Here is a 21,809-nt window from a genome sequence, read left to right as displayed (position 1 = left end):
ATAAATAAAGTTGAATAATTATTTTTTTAAATTTCTATAATAAAAGTGATTTTTTAAAAGATCAGGTTGCAGAAGAGTATGTATACATCATAATAAATAAAGTTGAATAATTATTTTTTTTAATTTCTATAATAAAAGTTATTTTTTAAAAGATCAGGTTGCAGAAGAGTACGTATAAAATTTTATTTGGGCTTCTTTTCTTGCTTCCCGGCCATCTTGGTGGCTGCTTTTGGTTGGGGGCCGTCCCGCACCTAAGGCAGGAAGATGGTGGCCGCAAAGAAGACGAGAAAGTCGCTGGAGTCGATCAACTCTCGGCTCCAACTTGTTATGAAAAGTGGGAAGTACGTCCTGGGGTACAAGCAGACTCTGAAGATGATCAGACAAGGCAAAGCCACGTTAGTCATCCTCACCAACAACTGCCCAGCTTTGAGGAAATCTGAAATAGAGTACTATGCCGTGTTGGCCAAAACTGGTATTCATCACTACCATGGAAATAATATTGAATTGGGCACAGCATGTGGAAAAGACTACAGAGTATGCACACTGGCTATCACTGATCCAGGTGATTCCGATATCATTAGAAGTATGCCCGAACAGACCGGTGAAAAGTAAATCATGCAACATTTTTCTTTAATAAAGCTTGCCAGAACTTGTTTTAAAAACAAAACAAAACAAAAAACAAAGAAAGAAAGAAAAAAGAAATTTTATTTGGGTAAAAGCAAAATATGTAAATGGGTGTGTGTGTTTGTGTGTGTGTGTGTGTGTGTTTGTATATACACAAAATGAAAATGCCTAGCCATGCACTAAACTATTAATGGTTATTTCTAGAATGATGATGGCTAGATATTGTTTTAATATTTTATAATAAACATGCATAACTTTCACACTAACTTTTTTTTTTTAAAGACACAGAGTCTTGCTATGTTGCCCAGGCTGGCCTGAAACTCGCCGTCCTCTTGCCTCAGCCTCCCAAGTACCTAGGATTACAAGTGTGTACCACAGGCCAGTTAATAGTAACATTTTTTTATGTTTAGTTGTCAGAGGTGTGCGTGCTCACAAGGAAAGGAGAGACAGAGAGAGAGGAAGGATGAGAAAGCATCTCTCAGTAGGGTGTGGTCACACCACAACCCCCATCTGTTTCGTTCCTCCATCCTGCTGGGCTTTGCATGCGCATGTGCCCACTATGTGTTTTCAGGCCACCAGGCCAGGGTTCAAACCACAGTCAGTCATGTGGGATCTAGCTCCCTTAATCACCAGGTTATAGGCCAGCCCCATAATAACATTAAAAAAAAAAGAAAATGTAAAATTTACCTGTTTATATTTGTCATAATAATGAACATGAACACTGGAAAACGTCTTTAGGGCCAGTTGGTGGAGAACTGGTTAAGGCAGCTGGCTGACTGTGTGGTTCAAGTCCTCGACCTAGCAGCTTGAAAAACACATAGGGCACATGTGTGTGTATGTGCGCGTGCACACATGTCCAAAATCCCAAAGAGAGTGAAGGGACTGCAGCATGGCCATTCCCTGAGAGGTGAGTCCTCACTTTCCCCTCTCTATCTCTGGCAAGCACATGCATCCTGTAACAAAACTTAAAAAATAAATAAATAAAAAGGCTTTAAAAACGTAGAATAGGGACCAGCAGATAGTATAATGGTTACACTGCTGAACTCCCGCGTAGTCGGTCGCAGATTGAGTCCTATACCCAGCGGCTTAAAACTCATGCCAGGTACACATGCACGCGTGCCCAAGAGCTTAAAACTCATGCCAGGTACACATGCACGCATGCCCAAGAGTCTAAGAGGAGAATGGAGGAGAAGGGATTGCGGCATGGCCATCTCCCCAAGGAGTGATTTCTCACTTTCTGTCTCTCTGGGAGTGTAAACGCCCTATAGCAAAAATCTCTCAAAAAAAGGGGAAGAATATATCAAACTGTTACTGGTGATTATTTCAAGGGTAATGATTTATACCTTCTAAGCCCTCCAAGTATATAAAACTTATATTTTCACATGTATTATTTTGAAATTAGACAAAAGAGTAAGAATTTTTTTTTTTTTCATTGTTCCTGATCCTGAAAAGATCTGAGTTCAACTCCTAGCTCCACTACTGGTTGGCCCTAGTATGCCCTTGATGGCTTAAATCTCTTCTCTCCTAAAGTGAGGGTATCATGCCTCCTATAGAGCTACTGAGGTGGCCCTAGAAGTGAGGGAAGCAGGAGCAGCTGCTGCTGCTGCTGCTGCTGAGGAAGTGCACACACATACCACTTACCCTGGTCCACTGCCCTCCCCACTCCCAGAACCCAACAAGGTTCTGTATGGTATATACTCACATATATAGACATATATATAGACATAAGGAGACAACCAAGGTCAAGGTACAGTCAGGGTGGGAATGGTCACGAACAGTAACAGGCCAGCTCAGGATCTGCAGGGAGTGGCAGCCTTGCAGCAGGCCAAGCACTGGGACGGGCGTACACATGCCAACTCTAGGCCAGACCATATCACTCTTGTTCTGATTCTTAGACTGATCATTTGGTCTCTACCCAGCTATAGAGCCCCATCCTAGGAGGCACTAAATATTTGCTGAGTGAGTGGGTGAAGGCATGCATGACTGGCTTTGGTCAACTCCCAGGCCAGCTGCTCACAACCCTCTCTGCAACATATCCGGGGCCCCAGAGCTGCACACCCATCCCTGGAGCCTCCTTTCCTCGCCTCCTCCCTGTCTCATGTACAGGAATCTCACCACATCAGCCTCCCTTGGGCACTGTCTGCTGAGTACCTGCCGAACAAAAGAATGTAGTTACAGCCTCATGGGCCCAGCAGGACAGTGGCCTGGAGCACAGAAGTGCTGAGTGGGCTCAGAAACTGGTCAGAGTCAAAAGGAAGGAGGCCTTGAACCTACTCGAATAGTGATTCTGCTAAAATCACTCCTGGTCCCTGTAGGGCCTATAGACCTTGACCTGACCAAAATTAACTGCCTTGCTGTGGCTGAGTCTGTGTCTCTGCTGCTACCCTGACCATTCATCACTACTGACCTGAGTCCACTTCCAAGTTTTCAAAGCACATTCATATCTATCACTGCTTTTGATCTTTGCCCCATTTTACAGATGAGGACACGGGGCCAGGGAGGTGAAATGGCTTGCCTAAGACCAGGTTGCCATACAGTGCCAAATTCAGACTTCCCCACACAACATCAGCACTCTTTTCTTTTTTATTTTAGTTTTGTCATAGGGCACATGAGCTCACCAGAGAGAGAAAGAGAGTGACAGAGAGAGTGAAAATGAAAAATCAAACCCCAGGGGAGATGGTCACACCACAATCCCTTCTCCTCCATTTACCTCTTAGGATTTTAGGCATATATGCATACACGTGCCAGCACACCTGAGCGAAGGCAGACCGGCAAGGCCAGACCACCTGAGCTAAGGCAGACCAACCAAGGCCAGCCACCTGAGCTAAGAACGATTTTCCCATGTTTAAATGGTTGGAGAAAAATTGGACTTTTGCAATAGATGTTGATGATAGAGAACGTTAACTCTGAGCCTCAAGTAAGTGGAAAGTTACCCCCATTCCCCCAGAACAATTCCATTCTTCCTAGTACACCTATATTACAGAAAAATTGTTCTCAATGATTATGGTATTCTAAGTATCATCAATAAAGACTCTGTGAATTAAAGAAAAAAAAAGGCACATGGAAAATTACAAGAATTCTTAACGGGGACCAGCAGTTAACGTAATGGCTATGTCGCTGAACTCCCATGTAGTTGACCGCAGTTCAAGTCCCGGACCGAGTGGCTTAAACTCTTGCCAGGCACGTGTGCATGCGTGCCCAAGATCCTGAGAGGAGAATGGAGGAGGAGGGACTGTGGCGTGGCCATCCCCCCTGGGGGGTGATTTCTCGCTTTCTGTCTCTCTGTCTCTCTCTGTCTGTCTTTCTGGCAAGCGCACACGCCCTGTAGCAAAAACACTCCAAAAAAAAAAAAGAATTCTTAACAAGGGGCTCTGTTAAACTCACCTATTTTTCCTATACAAGGCACCCCCTTGACCCCATAGATGTAGTTCTTAGATTCCCTTGGTGATTTAAACAGGATGTGGACCAGGCCTAAGAATCTCTCTCCTATTTAAGTTTCTTTCTTTCCACCATGAATGAGAGACAGCACTCCCAGCCAGTTCTGAGATCATGGGCACACGTATTCCTGGTGTACTCAGGGAGGTCTCTGGATGAAAATCAGGAACCTTTTCCATTTGGGTCAGCCCTGCAAAGCATCATGTTTTATCTCTGCGCCACTAAGTGGCCCTAATAATTCATATAGTTGTTAATGAGTGCCCTCTCCTTTGATCTAGATAATTCTCTAATGAAGTTTCAGAAACTCAGCTCTAGAATAGGAGAATTCAACAAAAAGCACAAAGTAAGACCAACACAACAGTGGATGAGAGGGACAGTATCCTCAGGGCCTGTCCTCTGGAATACACGACCTGCAGCAACAATCCACAGGACTAGAGCGGTCAGATTAACTTGGCAAGTCAGGGACAAGTCTGCAGAAAGGTCACACCTGCCAGCACTTGGTATATCTGGGACACAACTGATCACTTAAGAAAACTTTTGGAGGGGGCCAGCAGATGGCATGGTGGTTAAGGTGCTGGACACACCCACATGGCTGACCATGGTTCAAGTCCTGGACCTGGTGGCTTGCTTTCTCACTTTCCCTCTCTCTCTCTCTCTCTCTGTCTCTTTCTGGTCAAATTAAAATAAATAAATGAATAAATAAAATTAAATAAATAATTTTTTTTAAAAAAGAAAACTTTTGGGAAACATTGCTAAATTTGACATGTCCAGGGTGACACACGTAGTACTGGAACTAAGGCAGATCTGCGACACTTAATGATCCTTTAGGAATGCAGAGCCTGGTGACCAAGTTGACTGACCCAACATCCTCACTCCTATTACCTTTCCAGAGATGGCCTTTGGTCCACCTGTCCTGGTTCAACTCCCAGGAACCGAGCAGGCAAGAGAACTCGAGAGCTGAATATCCCCACAGGAGCCACCAGGGAGCTTGACTTCATGAGGAAATCTCTATAGCATTCTTGAGTTTAGTTCTCAGGTACCAGAGAACTGTAGGAATTCATAATCTGCCTTCTCTACCCCTTTAATTCTAAGAACTCCTGCACTAGTTATGAATAGTATACATTTTGATGAAAAGTAACTGCAGCAAAGGTCTTATTTCTTTCTGGGAGCACATGCTCACACGGACACTTTCTGCCAGGAACCTTGGCATGCCTGCACCTGCCTGTGCTGCTCTTTAGGCTGCTGCTGACCACATGCAGGGAGAGGGGACCTGGATTCTGAGAGTGTCTACATCACACTCACAGAAGGCTGGAGTGGGGGAAAATCTGAGTAAACTGATCGGAACCTGGAACACATAGAAACCAGCTCTAAAATTCTAATCTAAACGGTATTCAAGGCCCTATGTTAGCCCTCAGAAAAGCAGTCATCAAATACAAGACCGAGGATGTAGATGGCCTTTCTGGCCCAGGATAAAGACTGAGATAACTGGCCTCGTTTCCTCAGGGCTGCATTAGTCCTTTTCTCTGGTATCCTCAAATTTCCCTGTCTTCTCAACCCCATTCCTACTTTCAGAGATTAAGATCCCAATATTTGCCAGGCATTCAGGATACAGATATAAAAAGTCTTAGTCTGAACAGAGAGACCAGGACAGATATCAGCACAGTAGTGGCACAACGGAACCCGTACAGAAGGGTCCTCGGTGGTGAGTGTATACCCATGATCCAGGCAGGCTGGAGCTCCCTGTTGGGGATGCTTGTCTATTTCTCTCTTGGAAGAAATAGTCTAAAAAGGGGCGGGGGGGGGGTGGTATGGTGGTTAAGGGACTGTACATTCTCACATGGCTGGCCATGGTTCAAGTTCCAGACTTGGTGGGTTGCTTTCTCACTTCCCTCTCTCTCTCTGGTCAAATTAAAATAAATAGATGAATAAATAAATAAATAATACTATATATATTTTTAAAATAAAAGGCAAGTAAAGGAGGACACAATTACCAGGCAACCCAATATCTGGGCACTGAGAAAGGCGTGTACACTAATGTCTAAGGGCAGGGGATGCTGGGAAGGATGCAGACACAGCAAAAGGACCATTTGCCATGCCAAGTTCGGGGTAGCTGAAGCCCAAGGCACATATAGGGACGGTAGGGCAGCAAGGGCCAGAACTGAGGTAGGAAGAAAGGCCTCAGATTCTGTTTCCTTCAGGTCTGGCCTGCCTGGCTCATACTCCCTGTGGGGCACCTAATGCAGACCCATCTAACTTGCTGAAGGGCTTCATGATTTTAATGCTTCTTTCCCCCCATTCCTTCTATTCCTTGGCTAAGTGAACTGGTACATTCACAGGATAGATTACACAACTGCTAAAAATAATGCTTCCATTGAGACCAGCAGGGGCATGATGGTTATGTCACTGGACTCCCATGTAGTCGACCGCAGCTTGAGTCCTAGATCTGACAGCTTAAAACTCACACCAAGCACATTTGGATGTGTGCCCAAGATGGCCATCCCCCCGAGGGGCAGTTTCTCACTTTTCCCTCTCAATCTCTTTTGCTGTCTCTGGTGAATGCATGTGCCATATAGCAAATTAAAAAAAAAATTCCCTCAGAAATTTTAACATTTTAAGACTTTTTTTGATAACTAATTTTAATAAATAACACATGTACACATCTTGAAATGCAAAAGGTTAAAAAAGGATAAAGACTAAAAAGTCTCTCTTTCTCATCCCTGAAAAACAGCTGCCCCATTCCTTACCTTGGAGATCAATGGTACTAGACTGTATCTTTAGGGTAAATCCTAGAAGCAGAACTACAGGGTCAGAGGGTATCTCTATTTGTAACTTCCTTTCTCCTCCATTCTTGTCCTGTAGAGATTGTGGGGACATACACACACATGCACAGCATGTGTTTCAAGTTAGTGTGGCCAGAGTTTAAACCATAGTCAACCATTTGGGACCTGGCTCCTTTAACCACTAGGCTATGGGACCAGCTCTCTATTTGTAACTTTGATAAATAATGCCAATCACCCTCCAGAAAGGACGTAACAACTTATATTTCCATGAGAAATATATAAGTACTTGTTTCCCCCACGTACTGGACAATGACAATGTATCTTTTCTTTTTTAAGAATTATTTTATTTGACTTTATCTTGTTATTTAATTATTTAATTATATTTTTAATTATTTTAAAAATTTGACCAGAGAGGGACAGAGTAAACGAGAGAGGGAAAGCAAGAAAGGAAGCCTCCAGGTCCGGGACTCGAACCATGGTCGGCCAAGTGGGAGCCCAGCACCCCCAACCAATGTTACCTGCCAGCCCTGACAATGTATGTTTTCTAAAGAGTATGTATATATTAACTCAAACGAGAAATGCAGTGTAATTTTGGCAGCTTGGAAAGATAGTTTAAATTCACTAATTCATTTAGTAATTAACTAATAGGTCAATGGGAAAGTCATGACACATTTTTGCACAGAAAAACATAGAAAAATATGTCATGACTGGGACCAGCAGGTGGCATAACGATTACATCTCAGGACTCCCAAGTAGTTGACCGCAGTTTGAGTCCCGGACCCAGCAGCTTGAAACTCGTGCCGGTCATGCCGGTAGCATGTGCGTGTGTGCCCAAGAGAAGAATGGAGGACATGGCCATCCCTCCTGGGTGGTGATTTCCTGCTTTCTGTCTCTTTGGTGTGAGAAGGTTCCCTATAGTAAAAATCTCTTAAAAAAAAAAAAAAAAAGGAAAAATATGTCATGACTTTCCCAATGATCATATATTAAAGATCTATTATGTTCCAGCACTGTGCTAGGCCCCAGAGATACAATTTCCAATTATAAAGTAAAAACATAGAAAAATATGTCATGCATGGTGGTTAAAGTGCTGGACACTCCCACATGGCCAACCACGGTTCAAGTCCCAGATCTGGTGGCTTGCTTTCTCACTTTCTCTCTCTCTCTCTCTCCTCTCTCTTTCTCTCTCTCTCTCTCTCTCTCTCTCTGTGTGTGTGTGTGTGTCTGGTCAAATTAAAATAAATGAACAAATAAATAAAAATTAAATTTAAAAAAAGTATATTTGAGTGGGGATTCTAGGGTCAACTGTTCTACTTTTTCACATTTCAAGCCACCAGGTCCAGGACTCAAAACTGTGGTTGGCCATGTGGGAGTGTCCAGTCCCTTAACCACCATGCCACCTGCTAGTCCCCAGATTGGTTTTAAGCTTCAGTGATTTTACTTAAAAAAAAAAAAAAAAAGGTAAAGGAATTTAGGCTACCACTGGCATAAACTTTTCAGGCTCATCTTTTTGTCATCCCTTTACATCAGTGTTTTGTTTGTGTTTGTTTTTGAATTTTGCTATAGGGTATGTGTGCTCACTGGTGGGGGAGGAGGGTGGGATGAGAAAACAACCCCTGGAAGAAAGGGCAGGCCACAGTCCCTTCTCTTCCATTCTCTGCTTGAAATTCTGGGCACGGATGCACATGCACCTAGCATGTTTTTCAAGCTACTAGGTCCAAGACTCAAACTGTGCAGTTGGCCACATAGAATCCAGCCAATGTTAATCATCATGTCACTCTCTGGCCCAGACCACTGTTTTAAAATGTTAATTTTTTTAAAAAAGACAAGATCTCACCATGTTGTAATCCTTCTGCTTCAACCTCCCAATTGGGACTACTGTGTGTCTATCCAGGTTCTTTTCCAACGGGGTCTCACTTTGTCACATAGGTCAGCCCTGAGCTCACGATTCTCTTGCCTAAGCCTCTTTACGTTCCCCATAGAGCTATGCAATCAACAGGTACTTGGTTCATTTGCTGAATGAATGAGTCACAACTTCCCTTTCTGAAAGAGCTTCATTCCTTGAAGGCAGAGTAGGTGAGACATCAGAACTATGTGTATTTACAGCCTGAGAGGAAATCTAGAATGGAGCACACTTAGTTTGACCCAGGCAAATCAGAGTTTTACCAAAAATGTAAGGTCTAGGGGCGCTTGTTATGTTTACCACTACTAAATAATATCAGCCAATACTCAGACTTTTAAATGAATTATCTCCTTTAACCTGTATAGCCTACCTGCCTTTGTACCATCTTTAGCATCCCCTGGGGTGATAAGTTTCAGCACAGTTAGGTCACTTGCCACTCAGAGGCAAAACTTCCCAATCGCAAGCCAATATGCTTAACAGAAGGGGTTCCTCGGTGATCTGTTCCCCTACATCTCCTCGACCCAGACTCGGCTTCCAGGTGCCTTACTCAGGAAGGCCAGACACCTCAGGTGCATCTCATAAATGTGTACAGGAAGACAGATCTGATGCCTAGGAGTATTTCAAACTGCACAATTAAATACAAATCAACCTAGCAAACTCTATTTGTGGAAAATTAGTATCCTCTAAGAACAAAACATTCTTCAGTGATTACGTTTTTCTAAATTGGAAATGTTACTTAACAATTCTAGAGTACTCAGAACCAGCAGTTAGTGTAATGGCTATGTCCCTGAACTCCCATGTAGTCGACCGCGGTTCAAGTCTTGGACCTGGTGGCTTAAATTCATGCTGGGTGCATGTGCGTGCATGTCCAAGATCCCGAGAGGAGAATGGAGGAGAAGGGACTGCAGTGTGGCGAGCCCTCCTGGGGGAGGGTGATTTCTTGCTTTCTGTCTCTCTGTCTCTCTGGCGAGCCCATGCACCCTGTAGCAAAAATCTCTCCAAAAAAGAAAAAAATCTAGAGTACTTTTTTTCTTTTTAAGTACTGTCCAAAATTCTTTTATAAAGTTATTTATTTAATTTTATTTATTCATTCATTTTAATTTGACCAGAGAGACAGAGAGAAAGTGGGAAAGCAAGCCACCAGGTCTAGGACTTGAACCGTGGTTGGCCATGTGGGAGTGTCCAGCACCTTAACCACCACGCCACCTGCTGGTCCTCCTGTCCAAAATTCTTAAATAAATGGAAAAAAATAATCAGGAACCTGTAATCGAAAAAAGGTTTGGGTTTTCCCAAATAGAAATACCCACACTTGGGACCAGTAGATGGCATAATGGCTACATCGCTGGGCTCCCAAGCAGTTGACCGTGTGGACTCCCAAGCAGTTGACCGTGTGGCTTAAACTCACGCAGGGCATGTGCGTGTGTGTGCCCAAGATCCTGAGAGGAGGATGGAGGAGAAGGGATGATGGTGTGGCCATCCTCCTTGGGGGGGTAAGTTCTTGCTTTCTGTCTCTGTGTCTCTCTCTGTCTTTCTGGCAAGTGCACATACCCTATAGCAAACACCTCTCTTAAACACACACACACACACACATTTAGGGCTCGCAGGTGGTATGGTAGTTAAGGGCACTAGATTCTCAGATGGTCGACTGTGGTTCTAGTTCTGGACCTGGCGGTCTGCTTTCTCACTTTCCTCTCTCTCTCTCTCTCCCTCTCTCTCTCGTCAAGTAAAAATAAATAAAATAAAGTTAAATAATTCTTTAAAAAAAAAAAAAGAAAAAAAGAAATACCTTTATTACCGCTAACACAATTCACATAGAGGCCTAATTATTCACCAAACTGTCTATCGCCCACTCTAGTGAAATCCTCTTAGCACCCACAGCATACTGCCTGACAAAGGGTAGTATGTATGTGAATGAGTAAGGGGGATCTCCAATTTCAATTCAAACCAATATAGTTCAGGCAAATAGTGTACTAAAGAAAAGCTCTTGGGGTCAGCTCATGACATGGTGCTGGATCCCACATTGCTAACCATGGTTAGCAGAGTCCCAGATCTGGCAGTTTGAAAATCATACCAGGTAGGGACGAGCAGATGGTATAGCAGTTCTGTCGCTGGACTCCCATGTGATTCGAGTTCGAGACCTGGTGGCTTAAAACTCACACTCGGAGGGGCTGGCAGGTGGCATGGTGGTTGGGGGTCCTGGACTCCCACATGGCCGGCCATGGTTCAAGTCCTGGACCTGGTGGCTTACTTTCTCTCTCTCTGTGCCTCTCTGGTCAAAATTAAAATTAATAAAGTTAACTAGAATAATTATTATAAACACACACACACACACAAATAACTCACGTTGGACATGTGTGCGTGCATACCCAAAATCCCAAAAGGAAAATGAAGGAGAAGGGACTGTGGTGTGGCCATCCCCACCGGGGAGGGGGGTGATTTCTCAATTTCTGTCTCTCTGGTAAGTGCACGTGCCCTATAGCAAAAAATCTCTGGATCTGGCGTCTTGCTTTCTCTCTCTCTGCCTCCATCTGGTCAAATTAAATAAGAAATAAAATGAGTAATTCTTTAAAAATAGTAATAAATAAAAAAACAAAACAAAACTGGGGTTTTCGTTTGTTTTAAAGTACATGTCCAATATGATCTGGTTACAGCGAAATGCTGCATGGTCAAGAGAGGCCTGGGAGCACTGACCGTTCTGCAGCCATGAGCAGATGCCCAACACAGCCTTGAGTGCTCCTAATCCCACTGACTCCTCTACTCTCTGGCTATATATAGCCAGACAACACAGCAGCTCTCGAGCAGGTTCCCTAAGATCTTACCACATCTTGGATGACACTGTATTTTCTGAACAAAAAAAAGAACCTCTTTCACTCATTTGATCATAGTCACCCCAACTGTGCACGGTCAGCAGTCTCAAATGGACAACTTACTTTGCTTCAGCATGTCCAAATCCAAATATGAGATTGTTAGGAAAGTCATGATATATTTTTCTATGCAAAATTATGTCATGATTTTCCCAATGACCCAATTCTTTCAGATCAGGGAGCTACTGGCAATGCCTCAAATTCCGCAGGTCAGCTCACTCTGAGTTACTTCAAGGACCTTCAAGTGATTTGCAAACTGTTTTTTAATTTGATAAAGTGCATGTGTGCTTACTAGAGTGTACAAAGAGAGAGGGAGAAGGAGAAAGCATTCTCCAAAGAGACATGGCCATGCTGCAATCACTTCTCCTCTATTTCTCCACCCTGTTACGGTTTGGAACACACACACATATATACCTTGCATGTTTTTCAAGTTGCTGGGCCAAGAATCAAACCATGTAATTGGCCCTTAATCATCAGGCCATGAAACTGGACCCTCTGATTGTTTACATTACTCAAAATTACAAAATTGAACATGATGACAAATAACCCACTAAAAATTAGGCAAAAAATCTGAATAGACATTTCTCCAAATAAGATACAAAGATGACCAATAGCACATGAAAAATTGTCCAGCATCATCAGACATTAGGGAAATACGAATGGAAACCATAAGGAGATGTCACTTCACACCCATTAAGATGAATATGGTTTTTAATTTTTGCTATAGAGTGCATGCACTCACCAGAGAGAGAGAGAGGGAGAGAGAGATACAGTGAGAAATCACCCCCAGGGTGATGGCCACACCACAATCTCTTCTCCCCGACTCTCCTCTAGGGATTTTGGGCACACGTGCTCAACATGATTGTCAAGTCACCAGGTCTGGGACTTGAATAGTGGAGCTGGCCATGAGGATCCAGTGTTTTAAAACTTCATACCACCTGCTGGCCCCTGAATATAGTTTTTCAAAATGGGCAGTAACAAGCATTGGCAAGGATATGGAGAAATTGGAACCATCATAAATTATTAGTAGGAGTGTAAAATGGTACAGCTATTGTGGAAAACAGCCTGGGACTTGAATAGTGGAGCTGGCCATGAGGATCCAGTGTTTTAAAACTTCATACCACCTGCTGGCCCCTGAATATAGTTTTTCAAAATGGGCAGTAACAAGCATTGGCAAGGATATGGAGAAATTGGAACCATCATAAATTATTAGTAGGAGTGTAAATTGGTACAGCTGTTATGGAAAACAGTTGACAATTTCTCAAAAAGTTAAACATAGAGTTGTTATATGGCCCAGGAATTTCACACCAAGGTATACATCCAAGATCACTAAAAATATGTTCAAACAAAAACCTGTACATGAATGTTCATAGCAGCTTTATTCATAATTACCAAAAGGTGGGAACCTAAATGTCAATTAACTGATGGACAGACAAATGTGGCATATCCCTATGACGGAATATTACTGACTAATAAAAAGGAGTGAAGCACTGATGCATGCTACAACATGAATGAATCTTGAAAACATTATATGTTTAAGCCAAACAGAAAAGGCCACATACTTAATGATTCCATTTATATTATTAATAAATCTCCAGAAAAGGCAAATCCAGAGACAGAGTGGAGATCAGTAGTTGCCCGGAGAGGGGAGAATAGAGAGTGACTGCTAACATGTACAGGTTTTTTCTGGGGTAATTAAAATGTTTCAGAATTAGATAGTGGTTATGATTATGCAACACTCTAAATATACTAAAAAGGACTGAATTGTACACTTTAAATGATGACTTTCATGGTATATAAATTACACCTAAAGAATAGTTGAGGTGGAGCAGTAGTTAAGCTGCTGGATTTTCACATGGCTGACTGCAATTTGAGTCCCAGACCTGGCAGCTTGCTTTCTCGCCTTCCCTTTTTCTCTCTCTGGTCAAATTTTTAAAAAGTAATAATAATAGGGACCAGGGCGCTGGTCTCCCACATGGCCAACCACAGTTCAAGTCCTGGACCGGGCAGCTTGCTTTCTCACCTTTCCCCTTTACCCTCCTTTCCTTCCCTCTTTCTCTCTGGTCAAATATAAGGAAGGAAGGTAGATTAAATAAAATAATTGTTTAAAATAATAATAATAAATTAAATTATTCTTTTAAAAAATTAAGACATTTTATAAAATTGGCCAGATATCCTCAAAAGTTTAGTTATGAAATACTAAAAGTGACTATAGAGTTGTCCCAGATTGGAAGACACTAAGGAGACTTGACAACTCAATATAAGGTCATGGACTGGGTCCTCAAACAGGAAAAGGACATAAGGAAAACAAACAGTAAAAATTGAATAAAGTCTATAAAGCATCTGGTAGTATTGCGTTGATGTCAAATTTCTTACTTAGATAATTTTTATACAGTTAAGTAAAGTGCTAACATTAGGGAAAGTTAAGTGAAGGATATACAGGAAGTTTACTTTAGTAAAACTTTTTCTAAGTCTAAAATTACTTTAAAATAAAAAGTTAAAATAGTATTACCTGGGGTCGGCAGTAGCATGGTGGTTAAGGACACTGGACTCACATGGCCGACCGCAGTTCGAGTCCTGGACCTGGCAGCTTGCTTTCTCACTTTCCCTCTCTCTTTCTCTCTCTCTCATTCTGTCCCTCTCTGGTCAAATTAAAAGAAAGAAAGAAAGAAAGAAAGAATTCTTAAAAAAAAAAAAAAAAAAGTATACATGGTTCAGGTCAGAGGTTGGCAAATTTTTTTCTTTCTTTTCTTTTTTTGGACAGGGTCTCTCCATGTCATAACTTTCATGCCTCACCTGATTGAGTAGCTGGGATTTCTTTTTTTTTTCTTTCTTTATTTGGAGAGGTTTTTGCTATAGGACATGTGCGCTCACCAGACAGACAGAGACAGACAGAGAGACAGAAAGTGAGAAATCACCCCCCGGGGTGGATGGCCACGCCGCAATCCCTTCTCCTCCATTCTCCTCTTGGGATCTTGGGCACGCACACACACGTGCCTGGCATGAGTTTAAGCCACCGGGTCTGGGACTCGAACTGCAGTCGACTACGTGGGAGTCCAGCGACATAGCCATTACACTAACTGCTAGTCCCGAGTAGCTGGGATTCCAGGCATGTGCCACAGTGGGCGTGAATCAAGCCTGGGCTGCCTGTATAGCCTCAGCTTGCTGGGTAATCATGTCTACCAGAATATGCTACTGGATCTGGATCTGGATCTGGATCTGGAAAGTTTTTCTTTTCCTTTTCTTCTTTTTAAATTGGCAGAGGGCAGGGGACCAGCAGTTTGTGTAATAATGGCATAGTAGTAAAGGGTGCTAGACTCTGACCATGGTTTGAGTCCCAGACTTGGTGGCTTGCTGTCTCACTTTCCCAGTCTCTCTCTCACTCTTCCCCTGTCTGGTCAGATTAAAAATAAATAAATAAAGTTAAGTAAAAATAATTCTTTAAAAAAATTATTCTTATGCTATTCATATGCCATACAAAAATAAGCGGTAGGACCAGATTTAGCTCATAGCCTGTGGACCCCTGCTTTAGGTCAGAATTTGTCCATGGGGCTGGCAGGTGGCGTGGTGGTTAAGGGTGCCGGACTCTCACATGGCCAACGGTGGTTCAACTAGCGGCTTGCTTTCTCACTTTCCCTCTCTCTCTCTTGCTCTGTCCCTCTGGTCAAATAGAAAGAAAGAAAAAGAAAGAAAGAAAAGAAAGAAAGAAAAAGAAAGAAAGAAAGAAAGAAAGAAAGATAATTATTTGAAAAAAAAAAAAGAATTTGCCCATATGGGGACCAGCAGATGTCATAACGGGTTACATTGCTGGACTCCCACATAGTCGATGGAGGTTTGAGTCCCAGACTCTGTTGGCTTCAAACTCAGCACCGAGTGTGTGTGCATGCATGCCGGAGATCCCAAGAGGAGAATGGAGGAGAAGGGATTGTGGTGTTCTTGCTTTCTGTCTCTCTGGCACATGCAGGTGCTCTATAGCAAAAAAATCTTTAAAGAAAAAAAAAAGATTTGTCCATATGTACATACACAAACAAAAACAAAAGTTTCATATCAAATAATATTGGCAATATAGATTAAGCAAGTTATTATCCTGGCTTATAAAGCACATTTCTTTATTGCAGGACTACTCAGTGCCTTCAATATGTACTATATATACATCAAGATGCTCCAAGAAAGGATAATGGAGTTTTTCACAAACTTACTTTTACTATCAAAAGTAAGTTTTTCCAGAGGCACCTTTTTCATTCCAATGGCCTGAAGAACATACTTAGGGAAATGCTGATTCAAGTACTTCTTTATTATTATTTTTTAAATTCACTGAGGACAGGGCCTGCAGATGGCATGGTGGTTGAGGGTGCTGGACTCCAACATGGCTGTCTATGGTTTGAGTTCCAGACCTGGCGGCTTTCTCTTTCTCATTAAATTAAAAAATAAATAAATAAAGTTAAATAGAATAATTCTTTTTTTAAAAAGAAATTCATAGGACCAGCAGGTGGCATAACAGCGATGTCGCTGGACTCCCAACATAGTCAACCGCAGTTCGAGTTCTGGACCCACTGGCTTAAACTCACACCGGGTGCGTGTGCATACGTGCCCAAGATCCCGACAGGAGAATGGAGGAGAAGGTACTGAGGTGTGGCCATTCCCCCTTGGGGTGATTTCTCGCTTTCTGTCTCTCTGTCTCTCTCTGTCTTTCTGGCGAGTGCACGCGCCCTATAGCAAAAACTTCTCAAGAAGAAAGAATAAAAAAATTCACTAAGGGCACGTGTGCTTGCCAGAGAGAAAGGGAGAGCAGAAGGCACAACCTCCCCCAGCAAATACAGTTCGGTCATGCCACAATCCCTTCTCCATTTCTCTAACCTGTTGGGGTTTGGGGCATGCATGCACGAGTACCTTGCATTGTTTTTCAAGCCAGGTGAAATTCAAACCATATAGTTGGCTATATAGAATCTGGATTCTTTAACCACTAGGTAATGAGGCTGGCCCTCACTCCTTTAAAAGGAAACTTTCAGATTGAGAAGTTTTAAGAAACTTTGACAACTTAAGATAATTAAGATAATTTGTTGAAGGACAAATGGATAACATCTGAATAAGCATTTTGCAACTATTTATTTTTAAAATCTTAGGAAACACAAACAAGGTAAACATAGGTAGGTAGTTTGGGCCCAACCCAACCTTTTTTTTTTTTTTTTTTTTTTTGTGGAGGAGGGTTTGAGAGGCATGGGAGAATCAGCAGAATTGGGTCAGTTCCACAAGATAACAAGCATTTTTTTAAGTTTTTGCCACAGAGTGTGTGTGTACTCACTGGAGAAAGACACACAGGGAGAGTGGGAGAGGGAAAGTGAGAAATCTCTCCCCAAGGGGGATGGCAACACTGCAATCCCTTCTCCTCCATTCTCTTCTTGGAGCTTTAGGCACACATGCACAAGAACCTGGTGTGATCTTCAAGCCACTGAATCTGAAACTCAGACTGCAAAGTCAAACATGTGGGATCCAGCCACCTTAACCACTACACAAGTTGGTTCATCATAAGCATTTTTAAGTATTCTAACAGATACTGAAAAAGTGATCTACTTGGAGTTTGGTAAAGCACAAAATAAGGACAGTTAATGTTTGATTAGAAGACTGAAGATATGCTAGAAGCATCACCGGCAAATGACCTGTGAGGAGGAACTTGCAAAACAAGTCCATAAAAGAACTGGTTTTATATGCTGAATAGAAAGGTGGACTATAGACTGCAAAATTCTCTCACATCTATACATGCACTGCTGGAGAGAAGATTAAAACAGAATTTATGTTCCAGAGAAAGAAGCCGGGCCTGAACAACCTCAAAAGGTTATTCCAACTGAGATTCCTAGACTCTGATCCAAAGTGTTCACTGGTTTTTTCTGGTCAAACACAAAGTCTTCAGAGGCATTTCTTAGTTGTTTTAAGAAAATAAGCTATTAAACAATGATGTAGGACCTGTTCAGTTATTCATTCAACACACATTTAAGGTGCTTCTATCAGATGTTGTGTCATTCCAAAGTTCTTGAAAAGAAGGATGGGGGACCAGCAGGTGGCATAATAATTACATCGCTGGATTCTCACATGGCTGACTATGGTTCAAATTCTGAACCCAGCAGCTTGAAACTCATGCCAGGTGCATGTGCATGCATGTCTGAAATCCTGAAAGGAGATTAGAGGAGGGACTGCAGCTTGGCTATCCCCCTTTGGGAGTGATTTTTGCTTTCTTTCTCTCTGTCTCTATCTCTCCAGTGAGCACACACACACCCTATAGCAAAATAAATAAATAAATCTCTCTAAAGGGGGGAAAAAAAAAAAAGGATGGTACACAGGACAACCAGGAAAAGATTACATGTAAGGTCGTTCAAGTTGGCCTTACTTATGAGATGTATGCTTGGGGGATGAAGGCACCAAGAAAGGGGAGCAGGGACTAGGCTAGTAGCAGTAATACAACTAGACCCACAGGGGAAGGTCCTAGGCTCGTGTCCCAGGACCACCCTGACGACGTCAAATACATAAAAATGCATACCCATGATCTAGGCCAGCTGAGACCAGATCTGGGCGAGTCACGGAGGCAGACAGTGGCTTAAGTACCCTGTTGGAAATGTCTCTCTCTCTCTCTTTCTTTCTTTTTCTTTTTAAGAGAGATTTTTGCTATAGGGCATGGGCGTTCACCAGAGAGACAAAAAGCGGCTATAGGGCATGGGCGCTCACCAGAGAGACAAAAAGAAAAAATTACCCCGCTCCAGGGAGGATGACCACACTGGCACCCTCCATTCTCTATGGCCCTTCTCCTCCATTCTCCTCTCAGGATATTGGGCATGCATGCACATGCACCTGGTGTGAGTTTCAAGCCTCCAGGTCTGGGAGTCAAACTGCAGTTGACTTCACAGGAGTCCAACAATATAACCATTATGCTATCTGCTGGTCCCAGGGAGTGTCTCTCTCTTTCAAGAAATAAATGTTTTTAGAAGGCAGAAAAAAGAAAAATCACATTCACTCTGAGGACGATAAGATTCAACACCACTAAGATTCAAAATAACTAGTTAGAACCAGGACTTTCAACTTGGAAAGGATCTCCACCTAATACCTGTATATACCTCCTTCAACAGGGAGGCAATTCATTCCATTGCTGGTCACCTCTGATGATTCTTCCATTAAGTTCTTCTATCAAGTAAAAATCTTGTCTTCCTATAGGATTCACCTATTAGTCCTAGTTCTGCCTTTTTCAATTCCAAAGATGAAATGGAAGCCTTCTATTTTTTTTTTTTAAGAAATTTTTGCTATAGGGCGCGTGCGCTTGCCAGACAGAGAGAGACAGACAGAAAGCGAGAAATCACCCCCCAGGGGGGATGGCCACGCTGCAATCCCTTCTCCTCCATTCTCCTCTCAGGATCTTGGGCACGCACGCATACGTGCCTGTTGTGAGTTCAAGCCGCCGGGTCCGGGGCTGGAACCGCGGTCGACTACATGGGAGTCTAGCGACAAAGCCATTACGCTAACTGCTGGTCCCTGGAAGCCTTCTTTACCCTTTTTTTTCTTTTCAGTTTCTAAAGACAGTTCCCTTTTCTGAGCTGAACACCCCAGTTCTTTCAAAGTTTCTAAACTGGCTCCAGCTGCTTCAAAGACAACAAGGAAAATCTAGTACTTCTAGCAGGAAAGTTAAAATCAATGGGCTACAAGTGACAGGTGGTGGCATGGTGGCTAAGGGCACTGGACTCCCATATGGCCAGTCGGTTCAAGTCCCGGGCCCAGTGGCTTGCTTTCTTGCCCCCCCCCCCTCGCTCTCTCGCTCTGTCCCTCTCTGCTCAAATAAAAATAAAGTAAATAAAGTTAAATAAAATAATTATTTAAAAATAAAATAAAATAAAATCAATGGCTTCAAACATCAGTACGGACAGGACAGTCCCTGTCCCCAAAAAAGTAAGTTCGAAATGCAGTTTCCCAAGTTCCTACTCAGATTCTAAACCAGATGTCTAATTTGAGTCCCATACTGTAAAACTGGCATCCCAGGGAATTTCAAAGAAGATGGTGCGAGAACCGTATTTTGAAAAACACTGACTCGTTCTACAAAATGAGCAAACTGAGGCCCAAACAGGGAGGGGAGACAGCCCACAGGACACAACCCGTTGTCGGTGGCGAAGTCTGGAACCCAGGTCTCTTATTCTAAGCCGACTCTGCTCACCATGCCCCCTGGCCTCGTCCTGTCCACTCCGTGGCAAGCTCGTTAAATGCACATCCACATGAGAAGCAGCCCCAAATCGGGCACAGAAAGAGTCAGGGTGAGCCCGTGCCTGAAAGGCGAGCTCGTGGAAGCCCTTCCCTTCCTCAAGGCCTCTGTTTTCCCAATCTGCAGTCTCGCGGCTGAAGACCACAACGCCAGCCCGACGCTCCTGGTGCGGAGAGCCCGAGTCAGGACCGGACGAGTCTCTGGGCCCCTGTCTCAGCTCCTAAGCTCGAGAAGACGAAGCCGGGGCTCTCACCCCCGTCCCCCACCCCGATGCCGTCCCCCACCCCGATGGCCCCTACGGCCTCCGCAGCCCCTCACGTACCTGCCTCCGCGCAGTTAACGTCGCCGAAACCGCCCCAGCCTATCGCTCGCTCTCTCCACCGACTGCCCCGTCAGTCGGTGGGGCTGGACCTCAGACTCCTCCCCCGCAAACTCCAGTAAACTGACGCGGATCCGCCCCTCTCGGAGAGACTTCCGGTCAGACCGGAAATGGTTGGTCCGCCGCACTGTTGTCGGTCCCGGGCGGGGGCTCTTAAGGTTCCGCCTGCCGGCGGCGAGCACAGAAACAGAAGGCTATTCGGGAACCATTTTAAAGAGCCTGGGGTCCCGGCTCCTTAAGAAAAGGATAATGCCGGAAGTTGCTGGATCAGTTAGGAACATCTTTGTTGCTCCAGAATGTAAGGATCGTGGTAATAAGATATATGGGAACGTATTCAGGACACAGGAGCTAACTGAAAGGGGGTCCCGCTGACCAAATCCAGGCAATTTTAGCATCAAAATACGTAATGATAGAAATAGAGTGTAACTGGGCCGGCAGGTGGCATGGTGGTTAAAGGCGTAGGATTCCCACATGGCTGACTGAGGTTCAAGTCCTGGACCTGGTGGCTTGCTTTTGTTCTTTCCCTTTCTCTCTCTCTGGTCAAATTTAAAAATAATAATAACAAATGAAATTAAATAAACAAGCAATTATTTAAGAAAAAGAAATAGAGCATAACTAATTCAATATAGCAGGGATCCATAAGTCTGTATCTTCATAAATAAAGGAGTAAATAGATGAATAAAAGGAAATTTCCTTTTAATAGAATGCTAATTAGTAAACACAGTGGAGACCTGCAGGTGGTAGTGGTTAAGGCGCTGGACCAGAGTCCCCTATGAGTCCCCTAGTCTCCTACCGAGTGCCCTACGTTGACTAGAAAATTATGCCTGCCACGCTAGCCTGTATTCAAAAATCCCAATAGCAGAGTAGAGAAGGTACTGCAGTGTGGCCATTCCCCCAGGGGGTGGTTTATCGCTTCCCCTTTCACTGTGTCTCTGTCTCCACAGGCCCTATAGCAAAAACCTAAGGAAACACACACAATGGATTTTTGAAATCAACAATAAATGATAAAACTAGAGAAACAGGATATTTCCACAGTGAAAGTGTCTCTCATAAACTATTTACTGATTATAAAGGGAAACTAGGAATGTTACATAAGTGTTACATAGTAGGATAAGCAAGATGAACACACCATTAATGGGTCAAATACAGGTATATGTCCCCCTGGTCAGATGAGTGGAGAAGGACACATCTCTTCTGTGGTACTTCTGCAAAAAGTGCATGGCCCAGCTCTCATGAGGAAGTATCAGATAAATCCAGATCAAGGGTCATTGTATAAAATAATTCATTGTTAAGAAAACAGGAAAGTTTTTTTTAAAAAAAAGCTGAAGAATCATTAAAGAAGACTAAAGGGGGATGACAAGTGTGGTGTGTGATAGTAAATTGAATCCTGGACTGGGGTGGTATTAGCAGAATAGTATTGATCGACAATATTAGGGCGAGTAATGAAATTTGAAAATGGATTCCGGGGACCAGCAGTTGGCATAATGACTATGTTGCTGGACTCCCATATAGTTGACCTGACCGTGGTTTGAGTCCTGGACCTGGTGGCTTAAACTCACGCCAGGCACGTGTGTGTGTGTGGGCGAGCGTGCCC

At 43.3% G+C, this 21,809-nt stretch overlaps 2 protein-coding genes across 3 annotated transcripts in view; one reads left to right on the top strand and one right to left on the bottom strand.

Moving 5' to 3' along the window:
- The window catches only part of RNF185 (ring finger protein 185), a 46,891-nt gene extending 26,623 nt beyond the window's left edge, over positions 1 to 20,268 (bottom strand). Inside the window, exon 1 of one of the 2 annotated variants that reach the window (XM_006147947.2) lies at positions 20,159 to 20,268. The gene's annotated coding sequence lies outside the window, so the exon portion shown is untranslated. Of the gene's footprint in view, positions 1 to 4,941; positions 5,347 to 20,158 lie in introns of those variants that run through there. The other variant, XM_006147948.3, reaches the window with a different exon arrangement.
- Positions 181 to 660, top strand: LOC106734816 (60S ribosomal protein L30). Its single transcript, XM_014587638.2, has one exon. It carries the CDS (start codon positions 265 to 267, stop codon positions 610 to 612), a length of 348 nt encoding a protein of 115 aa, XP_014443124.1. The 5' UTR covers positions 181 to 264; the 3' UTR covers positions 613 to 660.
- Positions 20,269 to 21,809: the final 1,541 nt, after the last annotated feature.

This window comes from Tupaia chinensis, unplaced genomic scaffold (genome assembly GCF_000334495.1).
Source record: "Tupaia chinensis unplaced genomic scaffold, TupChi_1.0 Scaffold000226_1, whole genome shotgun sequence".
Lineage (NCBI taxonomy): Eukaryota > Metazoa > Chordata > Mammalia > Scandentia > Tupaiidae > Tupaia > Tupaia belangeri.
Note: the sequence above shows the minus strand (reverse complement) of the source record. Positions and strands in the feature narration are given on the sequence as shown.

What these genes read in the sequence shown, in the direction of transcription:
- LOC106734816 (XM_014587638.2), top strand. Translation starts at nt 265, where the DNA reads ATGGTGGCCGCAAAGAAGACGAGAAAGTCGCTGGAGTCGATCAACTCT.